The 19,850-nt window shown below is 51.9% G+C and overlaps 2 protein-coding genes across 2 annotated transcripts; one reads left to right on the top strand and one right to left on the bottom strand.

Moving 5' to 3' along the window:
* The first annotated feature begins 1,183 nt into the window (after window positions 1–1,183).
* FOXE1 (forkhead box E1) lies at window positions 1,184–2,059 on the top strand. Its single transcript, XM_064736484.1, has one exon. It carries the CDS (start codon window positions 1,184–1,186, stop codon window positions 2,057–2,059), a length of 876 nt encoding a protein of 291 aa, XP_064592554.1.
* An 11,542-nt stretch (window positions 2,060–13,601) lies between these two features.
* Window positions 13,602–18,641, bottom strand: HEMGN (hemogen). Its single transcript, XM_064736319.1, has 4 exons — window positions 18,468–18,641; window positions 16,039–16,132; window positions 15,339–15,625; window positions 13,602–14,211 (listed from the first exon to the last, which is right to left on the bottom strand). The coding sequence occupies exons 1-4, from the start codon at window positions 18,547–18,549 to the stop codon at window positions 14,105–14,107; spliced, it is 570 nt and encodes a 189-aa protein (XP_064592389.1). The 5' UTR covers window positions 18,550–18,641; the 3' UTR covers window positions 13,602–14,104.
* Window positions 18,642–19,850: the final 1,209 nt, after the last annotated feature.

Consider the following 19,850-nt stretch of genomic DNA (forward strand, 5'->3'; position numbering starts at 1 on the left):
TTGACCCAAACTTGACCCAAACTTGACCCAAACTTGACTAGTGGCACACCCAGAAGCTCTCACTCACATCCTCACCCCCACACCAGTGCCCTTGCACACCCATGTACCCATGCACGTGCACCCTGCCATGCACACAGGTGCCTGCACACCTGCACACACTTTCCTTCTCACCTTTAGGACGTCCTGCCATCTCCTTTATTTTCTGGCTTGCAAGGAACATCACGCCAGCAGGTGAGGAGGCTGCACTGTCCCCAGGCCTGAGGGCATGTGTCACAGGGGTTCAAGTCCTGGGCAAGCATTCCTCACCAGCTGGCACACTCGGCTGGGCTTTGACCCTCAGCCTCAAGTATCTAAGCAAACATGAGGGAGCTGGCAGGTATGACCCAGCATTAGCTTGTGGAGAGCCTGGCATCCTTCCTCGTTGGATCGTGGTCCTGTGGCATAAGCCTCAGGCACAAGCAGGTCAGCTCAGGGGCACGGGAGCCTAGCCCTGGGCCAAATCGCTGCTGGGTACCAGCTAGGAGGGCTCTAACCTGAGTGCATTATTCTACTTAGCACTCGGCAAGCAGACCGCGTAGCCTAAGCCCGCACTTACTATCTCTCCCCACGCAGATCTGTCACCGGTTGTTTTTTTTTCCAGCCTAATTTGTTTCGACAGCTTGATTTCCGCAAAGAAGCGTTGGATTCCCTGGGCTAAGTTCCCCGGGGGCGACTGTCCGGCGCTGACCGGCAGCATTCCCTCCCGGCAGCGGCGGCCGCTCATCGCTGCCACCTCTCCCCGCCCGCCGGCCCCGACGGCGGCGAGCCCTGCGGGGAGGCGCGTTAAATGCCGTGCCCGGACACCCGCACCGGCATCCCGGAGACATCCAGCTTCGCTCGGTGCTCCGCAGCTGTGCGCTCCCGACGGCGGCGGCTCCGCCGCGCCGCGACGGCGCTGGGGACCGGGACCAGCGGCGAGGGGCGGGAGGGGGGTGCGGGCAGGGCGCTGCTCCGACCCGCGGCGGCAGCGGCGGCACGCCCGGCCCTGCCCGCGCCTCCCGGGCGGCGGGGCGTAGCAGGGGGAGTGCCGGCCGCCCGGGCGCGGAGCCGCCGGACACCGCCGCATAAAAGCCGCGGTCGTGCCGCGCTGCGCTCCCTCGGCTCGGCTCGGCTAGGTCCGGGGCGGAGCCGCTCCGACGGCTACATGACAGCCGAGAGCCGGCTGCCGCCGGGCCCCCCGCCGCCGCCCCCGCCGCTGAAGGCGGACGCGGTGCCGCCGGGAGAGGAGGCGGCGGCGGCGGCGGCGGGGGCGCGGGGCGGGCGGCGGCGCCGCAAGCGTCCCGCGGAGCGCGGCAAGCCGCCCTACAGCTACATCGCCCTCATCGCCATGGCCATCGGGCAGGCGCCCGAGCGGCGACTGACGCTCGGCGGCATCTACCGCTTCATCACCGAGCGCTTCCCCTTCTACCGCGACAGCCCCCGCAAGTGGCAGAACAGCATCCGCCACAACCTCACCCTCAATGACTGCTTTGTCAAGGTGCCCCGGGAGCCCGGCCGCCCCGGCAAGGGCAACTACTGGACGCTGGACCCTCACGCCCGCGACATGTTCGAGAGCGGGTCCTTCCTCCGCCGCAGAAAGCGTTTCAAGCGCAGCGATCTCTCCACCTACCCGGCCTTCCTCGCCGAGCGCCCCGCCGCTCCGTGCCGCCTCCTCCCGCTGCCCCCCCCGCCGCCCCCCGCCGACCTGGCCCCGGCACCCACCGCCGCCTCCTGCGCCTTCGCCGCCGCCTTCCCCGCGCAGGGCTGCGCCTCCGCCGCCCTGCCCCACGCCTACGGCCCGCTGCCCGCCGCTGCCGGGCCCTACGCGCCCGCGGGCCCCGGGCCGCTGTACGCGCCGTCGGGGCGCATCGTGCTGCCCGCCTCTCCGCCCGGCCCGGCCCCGCTCTACGGGCGCCGCTCCCCCTCGCCATACCCGGCGCTGCCCCCCGCCTACGGCGCCGCAGGGCAGCTGGGTGCCGCCGAGCCCGCGCCGCACGGCACCTACCCTGGAGGCCCCGACAGGTTCGTCCCGGCGCTCTGACCTGTCCCGGAGAGGCCCGACAGAGCGGACCGCAGCCCGAGAGACGGCGGAGTGCGGGGGTGACCCGGCACGGCTGCTCCCGGCGCTGCCCGGGAAGATGCTAAAGAACCTTGGGCTGCCCCTACGCATTCTGCCATCTGCCCAGGCTTCCTGGCGAGGAGTGTCGCAGTCAGCCCTGGGGACTTGGGGTGCCCTGTCCAGCCCTGTCCGCTCTGGGCAGAGAAGTCCTAGGCACTGACAAGTGCTTGGATGGGGCAAGCAGTCTCTTCTTCTTCTACAGCCTTTCCTGGAGCAGGTGCTCCAAGCTTGCTGCCAGGCTCCCACCCTCCCGGCACACCCAACCGGGCCCTTTCTGGTCTACCCAGGAAGATTTCACGTTTAAAAGTCTCTCCGCTGTTGATGATTCTTTTAAAAGAGAATTAAATGTCTGTTGGTGAGGTGAAGGAGGGAGGAATCGTTCCCTGGCCTGGTGCAGGCAAAGCTGTAAAAGCAGAATGCACTGGCACTGATGGGGTGGCATGTCCCTGATGGGGTGGCATGTCCCTGATGGCTATTGCTTTAGCCCCAGGCTTTGCACCAGCGGTGTGGCCAAGGCTGGAAAAGGTTTGGATGCCAGGGCTGCAGTAAAACACATCAAGTGACATCCTTGGAGGTGTTGTGCTCTGTGCTGCAGGGGTGGGATTGGAACTACAAAAATTTTACCATGAGCATGCCCAGCCGCTGGAAGAGGGACACAGGGAGGCTGTGGGACCTCTGCCCTTGGAGGCCTTTCCAGCTTGATTGGACGGAGCCTGACCTGCCTCTGAAGTTATAGCCAACATTGAATCCGGACTTGTTTTGACTGGAGACCTGGTCCTGAGGTCTGCAGAGGTACTTACAGCCTAAATTACTTTGATCCCAAGATCAGCCCAGCTCTGTCTGTAGCCTAGAGAAATTGGCATATATAGGAGAAAACTTCTGTTTCTGGAACACAAGAGGAAGGATACAGTGCCTTTTCATCTTCAGTTGCTCCACTTTCAAACTTTCTGGGGATGGAAAAGAGTCTGAAGAAAGATATGGAGAGGGAACAACTATTAGGAATGTCTGTGAGACAAAAGCTTGAAACTAGATCTGTGGGGAAACTCAGGCATACCCCTCCCAACAGATCCTACCACCCTGGAAAGGGGTCTGGAGCAGGAGTGTGTACCCAGGGCTGTGCTTGGGGCTGTGGGTATAGAGGGAGCCAACACAGCCCTGCTCCCTGGTCTTCTTATACAGCTTCTTTTTCCCGTGGAGTGGGGAACTTGTGTATCCAGGGCCAGGAGGAGGCTGGTGAGAAGATCCTGCAGTGTGGTGAGGCCTTGTATGGGGAGAGGAAACAAGAAAGTGCAGCCAGAACCTCAGCAGAAGTTTTGGAAGAGTAGACCGGAGTCTCCCTTACCAGAGAAGGGTATAGAACTACATGGTATAACTCAGGTTGGAAAAGATGTTGGGAAATTTCTGTTCCAATCTGCTACCCAAATCAGGGTCAGCAATGGTTCAGACAGTAGGCTCAGCCCTATGTTGTTGAGTCTCCATCACGTCCAAGGATGGAGATAGCACAGTCTCTTTGGGCAACCTCGCTGTCCTTGTGGGGGAGAAGTTTCTCCTTGTACCCTCCATTTAGCACTTCTCTAGTCCCATCTCATGTTTACTGTCTCTTGTCCTACTGCTGTGCTTTGCCGCCATGAGGCTTTGATCCCATGAAGGCACCTGTATCTTCTGCTCTGCATGTTTCAGATAAGGTCCTCAGCAGGATGAAATCTGTGTAGAGGCAGCTTTCTTGCTTTCCGTGGGTGCTGCAGTCCACATATCCAGGTGGGACATGTGAGAAGAAATGGAAGGGAGCAGGAAGGAGGGTGTCCTCACAGCACAGCTTGGTGTGGAGAAAAGTAAAGCGCTCTGCAGTAGGTGGGCAGGAGAAGCTGTACATCTGCCTTCCGCGGGGCTGTGAGGTAGGAGATGAGTTTTGGATTCAAGGGTTCAGAGTGCCAGGGATGGCAAATGGTGAGGCTGTGAGTGACCTGAGAGCACTGCCCTGTGTCTGTGCAGACCTGTCTGTGGCAGTGCAGGAAGCTGTTGTCCATACACAGACCTGGGGAGGCTGCTCCATGTGTGGAGCCAGTGCGGGGCAAGCACAGACAGCAGGTGTAAGCAACACTCAACTCTTTGGTGTGCTGAGCTCAGTCAGATTTTTGCCTTCCTGCCTTTCTGAAGAGGTACGTTGTATCTTCCTTGTTCTTCCTGGTCCTGGCACATCCTGAAGCTGCTGCCATCCTGGAGACAGCTGTCCCAGCCAGGGGCAGGTCTCCTCAGCCGCTGTGCTAACACCTCTCCCAACTCTCTTTTCACCATCTGGAAGAGGATCTGTACACCTAACTGTGCTAGCTCCTAGCATGGTTGATATCTGCTGGCTCTGCTTTCATTGCCTGCAAAGACTGGACTGTGTCACTTTGACAGCCAGCCATGCCAACCTCTTGCTCATTTTAGGGTAGCTGGGAGAAGAGCTTGTCCTGCCTTTTAATGCCTTTCTTTCCTTCCTGTAGAAGCAGTAATCAATGTGGACCAGATAATTTTCATAGAACCATAGCAGTGCTGGGTTGGAAGGGACTCATCAGGATCATCAAGCCCAGCCCCTGTACCTGTGTAGGACACCCCAAGAACCACACCACGTGCCTGAGAGTATTGTCCAAATGCTTCTTGATCTCTGTCAGGCTTGGTGCTTGCTCCCTGGAAAGCCTGTTCCAGTGCTCAGCCACCGTCTGGGGTGACATCCAAGCTAAACCTCCCTCCGTACCTTCATGAATCTTGTCATAGGTCACGAGAGTGAAGAGCTTTGATCTCCTCTGGCCCTTGTTCCTCTCATTTTGTTATTTGCTTCAATCCTCATGCCAGTTTAGAGTTCAGTCTAAAAAAAGGTCACCAATGATTATGATACAGGTTTTGAGGAAGATGTTTCTGAACTTAGCATCTGTAGGCAGTTCAGGGAGCAAAACTCAATGTCTGAAGAACAAGCCTGACAGATCTTGGTGACTTAGAAAACACAGACTGAGTAGGTTCAGTTGTATGTTGTTTGCAGAGAAAGTTTAGATGCTTGTTCTTGTTTGTCTCCAGATCTTTTATACCTACAAACTAGGGAAACTGGGCATACCTAGATGGTAATTTTTTTTTGCAGCAGGTACAGCGATGAGCTGTTGCCTTAAGAACCTGAAACATGGTCAAAAACTGCTTAAACTTTGGTTACAAACAGCTAGAAACCCTGGTCAGAACTGTGAAGAGCTACTGGGACCATTCAGGGGACTCTATATCTGTGTGGGGTCTGTGCTTTGAGCTTTTCTAGGCAAAACCAGCCTTTGCTAGTGCTGGCAGTGCTCCACCCTCCTGCCTGGGGACTCCAGCAATCCCTTCCCACCAGCACTGCTGTGGTTTTGTGGCTATTCCAACCTCCCTGAGCTGTCGTGTAGGTCAGGTGCCAAGGGCGTGGGTCTGTCCAGGCTGTGCCTTGTGGCGCTGAGATGTGCTGCCCCTGTGCCTACATGTGACATGGGACTGCCTGGCCACTGACAGAGGAAAATATGCTTGTCGTGTCCTTGGGGAGCCATGGGCTTGGGTCTCTCTGTGAGGATATGGGGATATGCCAAGGGGATATGTTAGACAACTGGATCTCACTGTATGCTTGTGCCATGGGGATATGTTAAACATGTGGATCTCAATGTGTTTTTGTCTGGGACGTTGCTTGCAATTCTCAGGCAGCACCAAGAATAAGAAAAAATTTGATTTCTGTAAAATTTTTGATTTATTGTAAATATCTAAGAGCTTTCCTGTTAGCAAAGTTAGTCTAAGTTTCAAATTACTCTTGATTTCTGTCAGAAGAGTCCAATAAATCTGGATTGTAAATCTGTAGGAAACTCTTAAATGTGAGCACTGATAGAAGAGAGAGGGGCCTTGAAAATGTTCATTCCTCAAAGGACAGAGCCTCTCAGTTCCTCTTCTGCCCAAGTTCTGGTGTAGTCAGGCCCTGAGCAGACTTTGAGAAAGAAGTGGACTGTACAGCCTAGCAGAACATTATATTCTGTATTTGAGATATTTTGTTTTTTTTTTTTTGTATTTACTCTTCTACTTCACTTGAAATGGAAATAAATCTTTGCATTGTTTGCAATGAAGTGTCTCTGAGTTTACTCTTTCAAGCCTTCCCTGTTCTCCTGAGACTGGGAGATGTACAGAGACATGCGTGACATGTGCCACTCATTGCTTTTTACCCTGTTTTACCTGGGCTTTTTTTTGGTCTGCTGGGTTGCTGAAGACATCAGAGAAAGGAGGAGGGATGGCTCAGCAGGGCCAGGCCACAGGTGGTGTACCAAACCTGCACAACCCCTTGAGGTACCAGTCTGCTTTGAGGGTGTCCTGTCAGGCCATAAGCATGCCAAATATATCAGTGCATGAAGCTCCATCCCAGCCCTGTGTCTCTGCTAGAAAAAGGGTCAGGCAGGGAAGGCTGCTCCCTGTGAGAGGAACAGGAGCTCAGAGATGGGCGCAGGCATTGTGGCTGGCATTAATTACTCTTTGATGCTCCAGCATGGAGCTGGGCCAGCTAGAGGAGATGTTACAGCTGGAAACATTATGTTGCCTGTCCTGTGGCAGCAGCACCAGAAATGCTTGGTCTTGCCTCCTGCACCCCAGGCCAGTTATTTTTTTGGCTGCAGAGACAGAGCTCCCACAGCCATGGGCTGACGCTGTGCTCACCTTGTGCAACAGCAACATCTGTGGGAGTGATTCAATGGCTAATGGGGGCGTAACAGGCCTTCAGGGGCAACTCCACACTCCAGGATGATGAACTGGCTTGCACATGGGCAAGATGATGGCAGATGTTGCCCTTCTCCTGCTGAGAGGGTGGTGACTGGCTTCCTGAGGGTGTTTGGGGACAGTGAATTCTGCAGTTGTTGCCCTGCCAACAGCCCAGGCTGCTTGGACGGCAATGAATGAGATAAGAACAGGTAGTTTAATCTGCCAAGTTACCAAAGAGCAGATAGGAAAGTCTTCTTTAATAGCTTTGGGATTCCCAAGTATGATTTATCTGCCTTTGAAAGTGACAAGAAGTGGATCAAAGCTGTGAGAAAGAGTAGGCAGGGGAGGCCCCTGCCATTTTGCCAGCAGGGAGTACCTTGGAGGGAGTCCAGAGCTCTGTGAGTTGTAACTGGAGAGCAGTCTGAGTAGGTGGAGTTGGACTTTAGCTGTGTCCATTACCTAGAGCTGCCATGTCAGTGACCGGAGAGGGCACCCCACTCATGTGGGACCTGGAAGTGAGCTAATGTGAGCAAAGGAAGTCTGATGGGGGTCTGACTTTACAGAGTCTGGTGTACAAGAATGTAGGGGCCCATGTTGGCACAAAGAACAACTTTACAACCTTGTTGTGGTGTAATCCTGAAGCCCTGATTTGTTGGAAGCCCTCTCTAAACAGCAGAGCTGGTTTCTTAACTCAGTCCAGTTGAAATGTATGTCTTCTCGTGTCCAAGGTCAAGAAGTCAAGGTGGGAGATGGTGGCATGTGCAATACCTGGAAGTTGGTGTTATTTTTGGGAGTTACTTTTGGATGTGGTGCAGTCATCCAACCCCTCTTTGTATGGGCAAACTTAGGGGCAGGGAAGCCCAGCTTGAGGCTGCCAGACTGAACTCTCACCTCTTCTGCTCAGGGTGCAGCTGGCCAATGAAGTACTCTGGCCCCACTGCTTGGGCTAAGAGGAAAAGAGGCTGTATCCTAGCCTCCTCTGATGGCAGGAAGTCAACAGGGCTGCTGTATGCTCTGGCTGAAAATGGCTGTGGGGAGGAGGCAGGGATATTGACTGTGGACTGTGTGCACAGGAGAGCTTACTGAGTTCACTGCTATCCCTTCTCTGATGCCAGGGAGCTAAGATTCATCAGCCGTTGAAGAATTTGGAAAGCTGTTTTCTGGATGTGAGCTATGCAAAGAGATCCTAATTGATTAAGGAACAGCTTTTCACCTTTTTTTGTTCAGTGTCAATGCCAGAGCTCCTGGTCTGATTGCTGAGACACAGCTTGCTTGGTGCATGAACCACTCTGAGTCAATTATCACTGTGGCTGGCTCTTGCAAGGACACCATCTGCATCTCATGTTGACCTCTTCCACTTGGGAAAAGGTGCTCATGGATCCAGGTTGTCAGCTTCTGGGGTTAACAAACGTTGTCCGAGGCCTCGTATCACTTCTGCAGCCGTATGTTTGTACACATAGTCTGTCTTCAGGCTCACTGGAGTGCTGGCCCTAGAACTGGCCAATTAAATAGTGACTCCCTAGCCACTCTTCCTGTGTTCTCAGGTTTGTGGCTGCAAGAATAGAGGGGGAGCAAGACTTACAGAGTATCAGCATGGCGATGTCTGCAATGGGCAGACTGTGATGTTCTCAGAAAAGGTTTCCTTCCCTACATCAGGAGGTGCATACTGATGGTGATGATTTCTTCCTTCTCCATCTTTGGGTACACTTGAGTTTATTGCTGTACGTGTATTCTTTTTCAGTAGTTCTCAAATTGTTTTGGTGGTTTGGGGTTTTTTTGGTTTGTTTTTTTTTTTTGTACTTCTTGTTTTCTCAAAAATTGCCTTTACTTGAATAAAATGTGCTTGCATTTCTGCAGCAATGAGTAACTGACCACTGCAATAGACTTGGACCCTGATGTTGCCCTGGAGTTACAGACAGATCAGGCCACACAGAATAAATGCCTAAGTGAGAAGTGCCACTTTGTCATGGTGTGAGAGGCCATGCCTGGGTATTATTGTTGATGTTGGTGGCTTTTTCATGGAGGAAGCAGAGGATGATTCAGAGTTTCGACCTTTATGCAGGAAACATTTGTTTTAAAAAAAAAGTTTTCCTTCTTGGGTAATTTCTTTTGCATTTTGTTTCCATGGAGGTTTTCTCTACCATTCCCTTCTCGAGAAAAGGCAAAAGAAAAGTTCTCTTGCAGCAACCAGGGAAAATGGTTTAATGCCTTCCCACTTAAGTGGATATAAGATATAGTACCTCTCTGCCTCAACAGGAACTGAACTTGAATCCAGGAAGACCTTGGGGAGACCTCATAGCACTTTCCACTATCTAAAGGAGGCCTACAGGAAAACTGGAGAGGAACTCTTGACAAGAGCCATGTGCTGGGACAAAGGACAATGACTAAAGTAAAGAAAATACCTGATATAAGTGGATTTATATCAGGTATTTGGAAGAAATTCCTGTGAGGGTGGTGAGGCACAGGCACAGGTTGCCTAGAGAAGCTGTGGATGCTCCATCCCTGGACGTGCTCCAAGCCAGGCTGGATGGGTCTGTGAGCAATCCGGGGGGAGAAGGGCTGCCCTTTGAGGTCCTTTCGGCCGCCAGCTCTGCGGAGCTGCCGCTAGAGCGCACTGCCGGCCGCGCCGGGCGCTCGGAGCGGGGCGGGCGCCGCCGGCAGCTCGGGTCAGCCGGGCCGGGCCCTGCGCACGGAGCGGTGCCCAGCCCCAGAGGCACACACGGGAACTGCCCCTTCAGCCCGCCGTCCGAGCCTGAGCTAGCGGCCGTGCCCGCGGGCATGTGGTTAATACTGCGCCCAAGCTCCATTTTAGCGCTTTCGTGAGCTCCCAGGGAGAGGTCCGTAGCGGAGAGAGCTGATAAAAGCATCATTACAAGGGCTGCAAAGCACAGATCACGCTGTTTTCCACGCAAGCTATATCCTGGTTTCTTCATGTTTTTTGTGCCCTGTCAGTGAAAACCTCAGGATGTCTGAGGGAGACAGGCACAGCTCATGCTGTGCACGCCAAGTCCCTCTGGATACACTGAATTTCAGGCTTGGACAAGCGGCCATTCCCTCTGCCTTATGTGAGCCCACAGCAGGAATACTGGTTCCAGTGCAAGAAAGTCATTCTTTTACTGGAGCTCAGCTGAGGACATCAAGGCAGGGAGCAGGACACAGGAGATAGGCTGAAGGAATCAGGATTGTTCTCAGGGAGAGCAGGTGAGCATGGGGCCTAACTTGCAGTCTGAAAGAGGGTTACAGAGAAGATGGAGCTGAGATCTTCTCTGAAGGGTACTAAGACAGAGAAAGAGGCACGGAGCTAAAGCTGTGCTGAGAGAAAGCCTGGTGGGTCGTAAAGGAAAAACATTCTTTCCTTGAAAGTGGGGCAGCCCTGGAATGAGGACAAGAGGGGGATCATCTCATGTCTTGGAGAAGGTCAGCTCTTGACTAGAGAAAGCCCAAAGCAGTCTGGTCAGACTTAGCCATGCTCTGAGTAGGGGCTGGATTCAGGATCTCCAGGTGTCTCTCCTCACTTAGCTTTTTGTACAGTGACATGATTTCCTGGCAGACCAGGAGAGTCAGGCCAGGTGATGGAGCACTGATGAGCCTGGCTGGATGCACAGCTCTGGTCTGTGGCGGCCCTGGCAGCATTATAAAAGTATTTATTTAAATAGTGAACACAGGATGGGAAGGAGCAGAGCTAACAAGCCCTGAGCAGGAAGTGGTGGCCAGAGAGGGAGTGGGTATTTGCTGTCTCCAGGATTTACTGCTTAAAGTCAATATTAGTGAATTAATTAGCAAATTTTTCTTATCATGTAAGACCAGGCACTTATGGGGTGGAATGGCTTTCACTGACTTGTGGTGGCTTCTGGCTCTAAGTTGCTTGCCAACTTCTTTCTGCTGAGGCTTAGCTACGACTTCACTTCTCCTAAGGACAGGAAGATCTTTCTGGTTCAAAACATCACTCATGAGCAACAGCCTGCCACAGATCACCCCTGACTTTCAGCAAATGTGGGGGGCTCCATATATGAAGAGTAATTTGAGCAGTGGAAAGCCAGGATGCACGAACCAAACTTCCCTTATCCCACAAAGCTGGAAGCATATTTCCTGAAAGGATACTTGAAAGGTAATCAGCATGTACAGAGGAGAGTCTGGTTCTCCAGGATATGATGTTAGGTTTCCTCTCCTTAGCACTTGTGTCATGGCTGTCAGAGCTCAGGATGGCCTCCCGTGCTCTGCAGCAGGGGGGTCAGGACCTGCAGCCCTGAGAAAAGCTCACAGGAGTGTGTTCAGTGCAGCCCAGTTGACTTTAACCAATGTCCTGCTGAACCTCACTAGCGAGGAGAAGCTACAGTGCTCATGTCCACCGTGTACCACAACACACCTTCATCTGTGTGCCACAAGGAGCAGGTCAGAGCATCCTGGAGGAGCCTCAGGCAGCCCTGCCAGTTTACAGCACAGCAAGGATCACTGTGTCAGGCACTTACCTGGCTCCCTGTGCTGGCCCCATAGCTCAGAGGCTATTTCCCTGCACCCATAATAATTCTCTTTGCTAGTAAGGAGGCTGCAGTCAGTTAAAGGTCTCTGCCCTCCTCCCTTCATGATTTCCCCTTCATGTCAGACCCAGACCATAGTTTTCATACAGTTTTCACTCAGAGCATGAAAATTTACTTTAGTGGACTCTCTGCCAAGGCCCTGGGTAAAGACATCTGTCTTGGACTCAGGAAGGAGGGAAGAGAGGGAGAAGGTGACTTATTGCACCTGCAAAACAGCAGCCTCCCTGTCCCAGATACAGCTGTCCTTGCCAGCCTGTCCCCAGCTCCATTCAGGCAGCAGAGCCTACCTCAGGGGTACACATGGACCACCTCAAGTCCAGCCTCACGCCTGAACCCCGTCTGTATAAGCAAGAGCTCTGTTATCTGTCCTCTCAACAGAGAAAGAACTAATGCATGGCCAGTGAAAGTGTTGATTAGGAGGGCTTTATCTTTCTCTTGTTCAGTTTGTGATAAGATTTTTCTTGTTTGCATAGGCACACCTTTTTTACTGTCTGCCAAAGAAGACAAAGTAAGAGCAGCTCTAAGAGAGAGTATGCAGTACCTGGGATGACTCCAGGATTTCCTAGCCACTAAAGGCATCTCCACAGGGATGAACAGAGGTGCTTGCTCTGGTTCCTGTGCATTTCTGCTCTCAGGGAGCTCTCCCAGCCCTCCCAGTGCAAGGGTAAGCACTGCTGCCCACGTGTGTTTCAAGAGTGAATGTTGTCCCATGTTCATGGACACCTCACTCTGCCAGGTCTTCACCACCTCCTACAGCTCCACTTCACAATGGAGAAGGTGGAATGTGGTTGTGCTGTGCCCTCCTTGATTGATGTAAGCTGTAAGATGAGTCTAAAACCCCCTAGAAGTGTCTTCTCCTCAAAATCTAAAGGGCTTCGGAAGCCAGGAAAATGTAAATGTCTGCAGATGTGGAGTGGGCAGCATGGCTGACTCCTGCTCCCTGTCAGCACTGCAGAGGGTTAGAGAGCAGGGAAGGGCACTGGAGGGCAGGGGAGGGCCACAGGGTTTCTGCCATGGCATGTGTGGGGCTCCAGCAGCTGGAAGGGTCTCCTGGCAGCAGCCACTGCCCAGCCTTTCTGCAGCACGGTGTGGGCACCACACTTGCAGGAGGGCCCCAGCACAAGTGTTGGGATGTTGCTCATCCACAACATGACCTCCAGCCTCTGGCTCCACTTCAGGCCAGTGCAGCCTCAGCTGCCTTCCCCCAGTGCCTTGATTTAAGAGCAAACCTCACAGACAGAAGTTCCTTCCATGCTGCAGGGCTTCCACAAAGCCCTTAGATATTTGGGGTTGTGGGTGAGGTTTGAGTATCATGGCAGAAGCTGAGAGATATTGTTCAGCTGCCACTGGTATCAGTGGCTCAAGGGGAGAGCAAAACCTTGAGTTAGCGGATATGCCTATGGAGAACAAAACAGTGTCAGGATATCTGACAAGGGAAACCCATCCCTCCAGGAGCTGCCCTGGAGGGGGGAAAGGCGCTGGATTTGCTTTAGTGTGGTGCTGCTGAATACTTTCTGCTTTGACACCCACCAGGTGTTTTAGAGCTTCTGGCAGTGTAACTGTGGGGGTCAGAACTTCAGCACAGGGAGGCTGTGGAGGAGCTGGCAAGCACTTGCTCCTCATGTGATGTCCCTGGCACCAAAGCAGGGATGAGATGTCAAGGGTGTCCATCGTGTCACTGGAGACCCTTACACAAGCTGTGACACAGAGCCTCGAGGCTCTGGGACAGCAACAGCAAAGTGTCCAGAGCCATAAGAGAATGCCCCAAATCAGGGGTGCCTGCAGGGTCTGGCCAGCCTTGTGCTCTGGGAGACAGGCCTTTGGGAAGTCAGAAAATGGCAATATGACCTCCCCTCCTTCTCAAGAGGAGAAGGATCCCTTGTGTCAGGATATTACAGGAATGTAAGAGAGCCTCTTCCCTTGCTGTGCACAGGAACAAGGATCGCAAGACCCAAAACAAGGGTAGAGACACAGGGCACCCCATTACCCCTGGCTTCAGGAGAAATCCTGCATGAAACTGGGGAGACAGGGAGACAATGACTGTGCAGAGTGTCTCCTGTCTTTGTCCCAGATGGCATTTTCCTGACAAAAGTGTATAATTCAGCCAAGTTCCAGCCCAATGCACTCAGCTGTTTTCAACCTCTTTTGTTTGTCTTAGAAGGCAGAGTGAAGCTGCCCAGAAATTAAAACCAAAAAACATATCCAGCTTTAGGAAAGCAAGATGTTTATTGCAGATGAAAACAGGCTATGAGAAAAACTTTCAGACTAAAAATGATAGCACAAAATGTGGTGGGGTTTGTGGGGTGCAGTAAAAAGCTCAAGCTGGGCTTCTCCAGCCAGCTAAAATCACAGTGAGTGTTAGCTTTGCAATGCCACTCACATTTATGCAAATAAGAAATTACTGTCAGAAACACAGGTGTATGCTGGACTGTATGACTGAAGTGTACTGTGGCAGAGCACTGTGAGTCCTTCCATGGGCCCAAGCAAAACAGCCTGTTTGCAGAGAGAGCAGGAGGCTCATAAGCCACAGGCAACTCCCTAGGGGCTGCCTCTCTAGCCTGGAAGAAGCATAGAAAGCAGAGTGACAAGGAGAGTATGGGCTTTATGGTTCCCAAGAAAGCAGCTGCTCAAAATCACTGTGCCATACTTGTCAAGTTTGTGAGGTGAGAGTAAAAATAAAAAATATCCCCAAACAATCAGAAAGTTAATACAGAATATGCGGAATGTATTCGTTATCCTGGTGATCATTTTCCAGAGTATTGAACTCTTTTAATAGATCTGCTTCTTCTGGTTTCGGCATATCCTCTTCACCTGTAAGGCATGTAAGAGACAGATCATTTCGTACTGGGGGGCTCCCCTGTTACCCCCCTGTCCCATGTTAAAGCCTCCCTGGCCAGTCTCCTGCAATTGCCCGGAGAAGGTGTTAGGTGGATTGCCTGCTTTCCAAGGGCACTCCCAGTTGTGGAGAGGAGTTGGAGAAGGTAAGGCACTGATGAGTTCAAAGCCAGAGGCAATAACCACAACCCTGATGGTTGCCCATTTCAAGACCTCAGGGCTGGAGGCTGGACACCCACCCCAGAGCCCAGGATGCAGAATAGCTGTTTTCCATGGCGTGATGGCACCACATGCCTTGCATCAACAGGCCTCTTCTTCCTCCCTGCAGAGACATTGCTGGAAATACCATAGTTGAGGGTCAGAGGATTGTCACTTCCTCTGAAGCAGAACCTTAGCTTTCCTGCTTTTGAAGCAACCTGCATGCTTGACCCAATGACTGCTAAAGAGAATGTACTCTACTCTTCCCATGACAGATCTGGGAGCAAATCCTGCTGCAGTAGCTGTAATTGGATTTTCTGAGCCCAGACACCAGCCTGCCATTCTGACCAGCTTAGTGCCCTGCATGCCTCAGTCCTGGCAGCTTTCAAAGGTGTAGTTGCCTGCAGGCTCCCACTCTTTGTCCCAGTGCCCACTTTGCTCTCCCACCATCCCAGTGTCATCCCTGAAACTGGACTGACTGTGGACAGAGCATGTCTTGACTTTGGCTCCCCCAGTCAGCTCTGACCACAAAAAAACCTCATCTTCTCTCCACAGAGAAGAGATCTTCACAGAAATATATCCCTCTGTGCTAATATGGCTCTTGGCAGAGCCACAGAAGTGTTCTTAGGACAAGGAGTTAGAAAGAACCAGGTGCACAACCCCATCCCAATGACTGACTAGCTTGTTATCACTCCCCTGGACTGGAAGAGAGCTGTCTGTCCCCGCAGTCCCACCATCCCCCCACCCGTTCTCAGCTACCCCAGTTCTGTGGGGTAGGACCCATGCCCTGGAGATGGGGCAGGGTTGCTGTTGATAAGGCAGGCACCCTTGGCTGACAGTCCTCAGGCGGCAGCGCTGCACTGCCCCCAGGCCAGCACGGGGCCAGCAGCTCTGAGGCAACTCACCAGTAGGGTCCAAGCTCCTGTCTGCCAGCTCCCCTTCCACTGCCCCCGCCGGCAGCCCACCGACCATGTTCTGGATGGGCAGCATTGGTGGCTGCTGTTGAAAGCCTGCTTCAGGCAGCGCTGGCTCCGAGGGCTCTGGCTCCGAGGGCGCTGGCTCAGCCTTCTCCTCTGGGTCAGGCTGGGGGTCCCCTGCTGGCTCTGACTCCAGGACAGCCTTGACCACTGTCTGACGGCCCCGTCCTCTTTTGGCTCTTCTGGCTCTCCTTTGCTGTTCGTTCTTATAGTCTCTGCCAGGGGATTTCACAGGGATGAATAGAACAAAGGACTTTCCCTTCTGCATAAGGCAGTTTGCTGGGTCCCCTGTTGTGATTGTGACCCAGCTCATCCTGCAGAAGCTGCAATTCTTCAGCCCCCCTTCCCAAGTCCTGCACAGCAGCCTTCTGCAGCTGCATCAGTGGGCAGAAGCTTGGGCAACAAATTCTTCCTCAGCCTCACATTATGATTGAGGTTTGCTTGCTTCCCCTCAGCCATCTCTCCCCCCAGTGCCTGTGCAGACCTTGAGCAGCTACTGGCTGCAGGTCACCTTTCCTCACTGAGGACAGGTGGCTCTGTCCTTGGGTGAAGATCCAGAGACTGGGCCATGTCTGGGCTCAGATTAAGTGCACCACAAAAGCACTATGACAGAAAAAGCAAGATTTACCTCATAACCCACTGAGCTGAATCTTTCTCCAGGGCTTCTGCTTTTCTTTTCCTGAGCAACTCCCGGTCTCTCAAGCGACGGGTTATGATGACATCTACGAGGATAAAGTGAGTGCCAACGTGACATTCTGATCCCTCCCTGCCTGGCACTAGAGCACTGATGCAAGAGGCCATGACTTTTTTTTTGTCCCAAAGGCATCTTAATATGAAACTCCTTGAGCACTGTACTTCCAGCACAGCCTCAGTGGGGAGGATTTGATGACACCGCACCCATAACTCCCAGGCTCCTAGCCTGACAATTACTGTAGATTTCCAGGTACAATTCCTTGGGGTGACCCATGTCCAACCTATTCCCATACTGAAGGGACCTGGGGCGTGGTGCCTTTGATCAGGCATCAGTACAGACTGCAAGATAATTCTTCATGTTTTCTCCATTGTTACACTTTTTCCCAGACAGCTGGAACTGGCCACCACAGAAATTAAGATGTTTATCTAAGAACCTAGAAGAAAGCCTTGACCCACAGAACAGACAATCCTTCAAAACAGGAGCAGCTCTGTGGGGGCAAGGATGAGCCAGAGGGCACAGCCTTACCCACATGGATGCTCACGTGCATTGGGCTGAGACCTCGTGGGGAGATGGTGATGCAACCAGAGACCGACAGGGCTAGTACACCCTGCTGGGGTTGAGAAAACTGGTCCCAAACACCACACAAACAGCCCCAAGCTGGTCTGCAGCTGTGAGGAAGACCATGGCAGGGCCTAAGAAAGACTAACTGATTTGAGAAAGCTCCAATGCTGGCTTTATTATTTGGGCTGGATGTGCAGGTTGCATATAGCCAGTAGCAGAGAGGAGCACTCCCCAGATCCCAGATCACCACACCTTCCTTGACCAAGGTAAGCAGTGTCCATTTCACTGGTTGCACAGGGTTCCAAATGGCTTCCTGAAGCAAAGACCAGCCTAAAAAATGGTCTGAACTTCACTTCTCCATGTCTTTTTGTCCTAAAAGACAGCAATCCCTGATGATTTCTAGTGTAGACTCTAAGCTGTGGTAGTAAAAACTTGTCTCCAATCAAGCAGCATGCTACCCAATTCCAGGAGACACAGGGAGCAACAGTACTGCCCTGAGGCCTTGAGGGAGAGGGAATTCTTCCCAAAGGTACACTGAAGAGATCACAAAAGAAATTATTATCATAGTTTCAACAAAACCCACACAAGTGGAAAAGCAAGACTATGACCTGCTCCTTCCAGATGTAATCGGATCCAGCTCCTTTAACAAAAAGCCTTGGCTCACACTAAAGTAGTGAAATCAGTGAAAAATTGTCATTTTGTCATTCTCTTGATCAGATGGTAAAATTGTCAAGGAGAGAAAGACTTCTGAGGCTGAGCTGGGATTACAGGTCTTTTATTAAATTCCAGGTATTTATTAAATGCCAGTAAAACTGGCATTGCATTGTCCTGTCCTGTAGTCCAGGACAGAACAATGCAAAACTGACAGCAGGAGCCAGTCTCTGCCCAAAGTAGGTTTTTACACAAGACACATCTGATAATTAATAATAATCTTACAGAAATTTATCTTGGAGAGTATTTATGTTGGTCTATGCTTCAATGTCCTCACCAAAGCAGAGTCAGCTTTAAAATTACATCTGACTGCCCAGAACACTGTCCAGGGAAGCTGAGAATAACTCCAAGACAAGTGGGAGGTTGTTCCCTGATACGAGGCAGTAACAGAGACAGTAGGGCTCAGCCAGCAGGAGATGACTCTGCCATCCACTTAGAAAAAGGCAGTAAACTCCCTGGGAAGATGAGGTTACAAGTTGCAGTAGCAAGATCTGCACAGGGCCTTGGTTCAGCTACTGAAGTACATAATCCCTTGCACATCCCATCTGCAGCCAAGGTAATTTTATTTTCCTTTCAAAATGTCTTGTGAGCTGTAAAAGCAATTTTAGCTGCTTGCAGTCCGTCTCCTTCCCAGTCCATTCTAAGAAAACATCCCTAATTCACTTCTAACTGGTCCAAGAAAGCACTCCCACAACAGCTCCAAAGCTGTCACCTGCCAGCACTAAGCAGGGGAGACCACAGTAAAACATATGCATCCTGATGAAAAAATATTTACTAGAGGGCACAAAGAAACAGAAATTAAATTAGAAGAGAAAAGAAAATCAAGCTATATAAACAATGAGGCAGTACTGCCTGTCTGCAAAGAGACAATCTACTGATGCTCTCTGAAGCACTTTAGTTGAAAAGCCTTTATATGTGCTTTGGGATCTGGAACATAACATGTAAAAAGACACGCATTTGCAGTTAAATGTGCATCCTCTACCCCCAAGCATAGACTAATAATTATTAGTTCCTTTCTGAGAAACACTTGGTAACAAAAATCATGCTCTCCTCTCTCCAAAAACTCAAGTTAGGAATGTTGTCATCATTACCTGGCACAGCATATTCCTCACAGGCTGCAGAGGGTGGCAGGGAAGAGTCCGAAGAAGCATGGTCTTTGCCTAAACTCTCCATTGCTCTTTGCAGTTTTAATTAGAAAGCAGCTTAGTTCCCTGGAAACAGCATCTGGAGATACTGGTGCAGCATAATGAGAGCTTGAAAAAAATGCAGACTGCCCGCCCCAAACCTCTTATCTGGCCAGGCCACTAGGAGGGTAATAATATTCTCCTTATCAGAGTGGAAAGGTGTGTGAGCCTCTGTCCAGGATCTACTGTGTGGATTGCAAAATATGTTAGTGCTTTTATACTGCAAATTGTTCCACTTCAGATAGGAAGTTTGCTGCAGCTGAACTGTGACTCAAAAGCTCTCCTTTGTAGTGGACATGGAAGGGCAGGATGTGGCACTGCCTCAGTGCTGCTTTCCTGAGTGAGGTGCAGGGATGTGTCATTAGTCCTTAAGGACCCCTTGAGAAATGGGATACATGCTGTCTGAAGGTGTTTGCATAGGATGCTTGCAGTGCTGGTAGGAAGGCACATCCTCCAGCTCCCCTCACAGCAGGACTGGCAGCTTCACAAGGTCAGGATGGCTGTGTTGCCATATTCTTTGGAAACCCCTAAGGATGGAGACTGTCACAGTCATGTTACCTGCCCAAGAGCTGCACCAGCTTCCTGGGATCCAGACAGAATAATAAATCCATGCCAGCCTGGCTGTGCATGTTGAGGACTTCCTAATGATTGTTTGGTCCAGATCCTGGTGGATCAGGACTATGAACAAAGCACTTCACTGATGAAGCAAGAGTGGCAATGGGCAGTCCCAGTAAAACCAGTGGGAAGACCCAGCTGTTCCCTTGCCCCCACAGGATGATTTCCTTACGTGGCTGCTCCTAGCTGCTGGTAGCCCCTTGCAGCCCCAGCCCTGCCTGGCCTGCAGGCTCCTGCAAGGTCATCTGCAGGGCCAGCATCCCTGCAAAGGGGAGGCTGCTGCCTGCTACAATGGCTTCAATGCTGAGAACCTGTTTGTTGCTCTGTGGGAATGGCCTGGCCCCTAGATCAGTGCATGTGAGATGAGGGGGTTATCTTGGCCTCTCCTGAAAACTGCCTTCATAGTTTCTTATGCCAGAATAGCACAGAAAAGCTCAAGCTTATATTGTGTGTAACAACTCTGATGGAGCAGAGATACCTCTTTAGCCAGTTTCTAGTGCACTCAGCTGCTATCAGCACTTTTTTCCATGAGACATTCAACCACTTACACACCGATTAGGTGCTAGTGCCCCTAACGCCTTCCCTCCCTGCCCACCATGAATTCAGAAGTGGTTCAAAGGTTGGTAAAGGACTCGATAGCCTGTCTACCCCCAGGTCCTCTGCAACCCAGCTACC

Source organism: Zonotrichia leucophrys, chromosome Z (genome assembly GCF_028769735.1).
Source record: "Zonotrichia leucophrys gambelii isolate GWCS_2022_RI chromosome Z, RI_Zleu_2.0, whole genome shotgun sequence".
In the NCBI taxonomy this organism is placed as follows: domain Eukaryota; kingdom Metazoa; phylum Chordata; class Aves; order Passeriformes; family Passerellidae; genus Zonotrichia; species Zonotrichia leucophrys.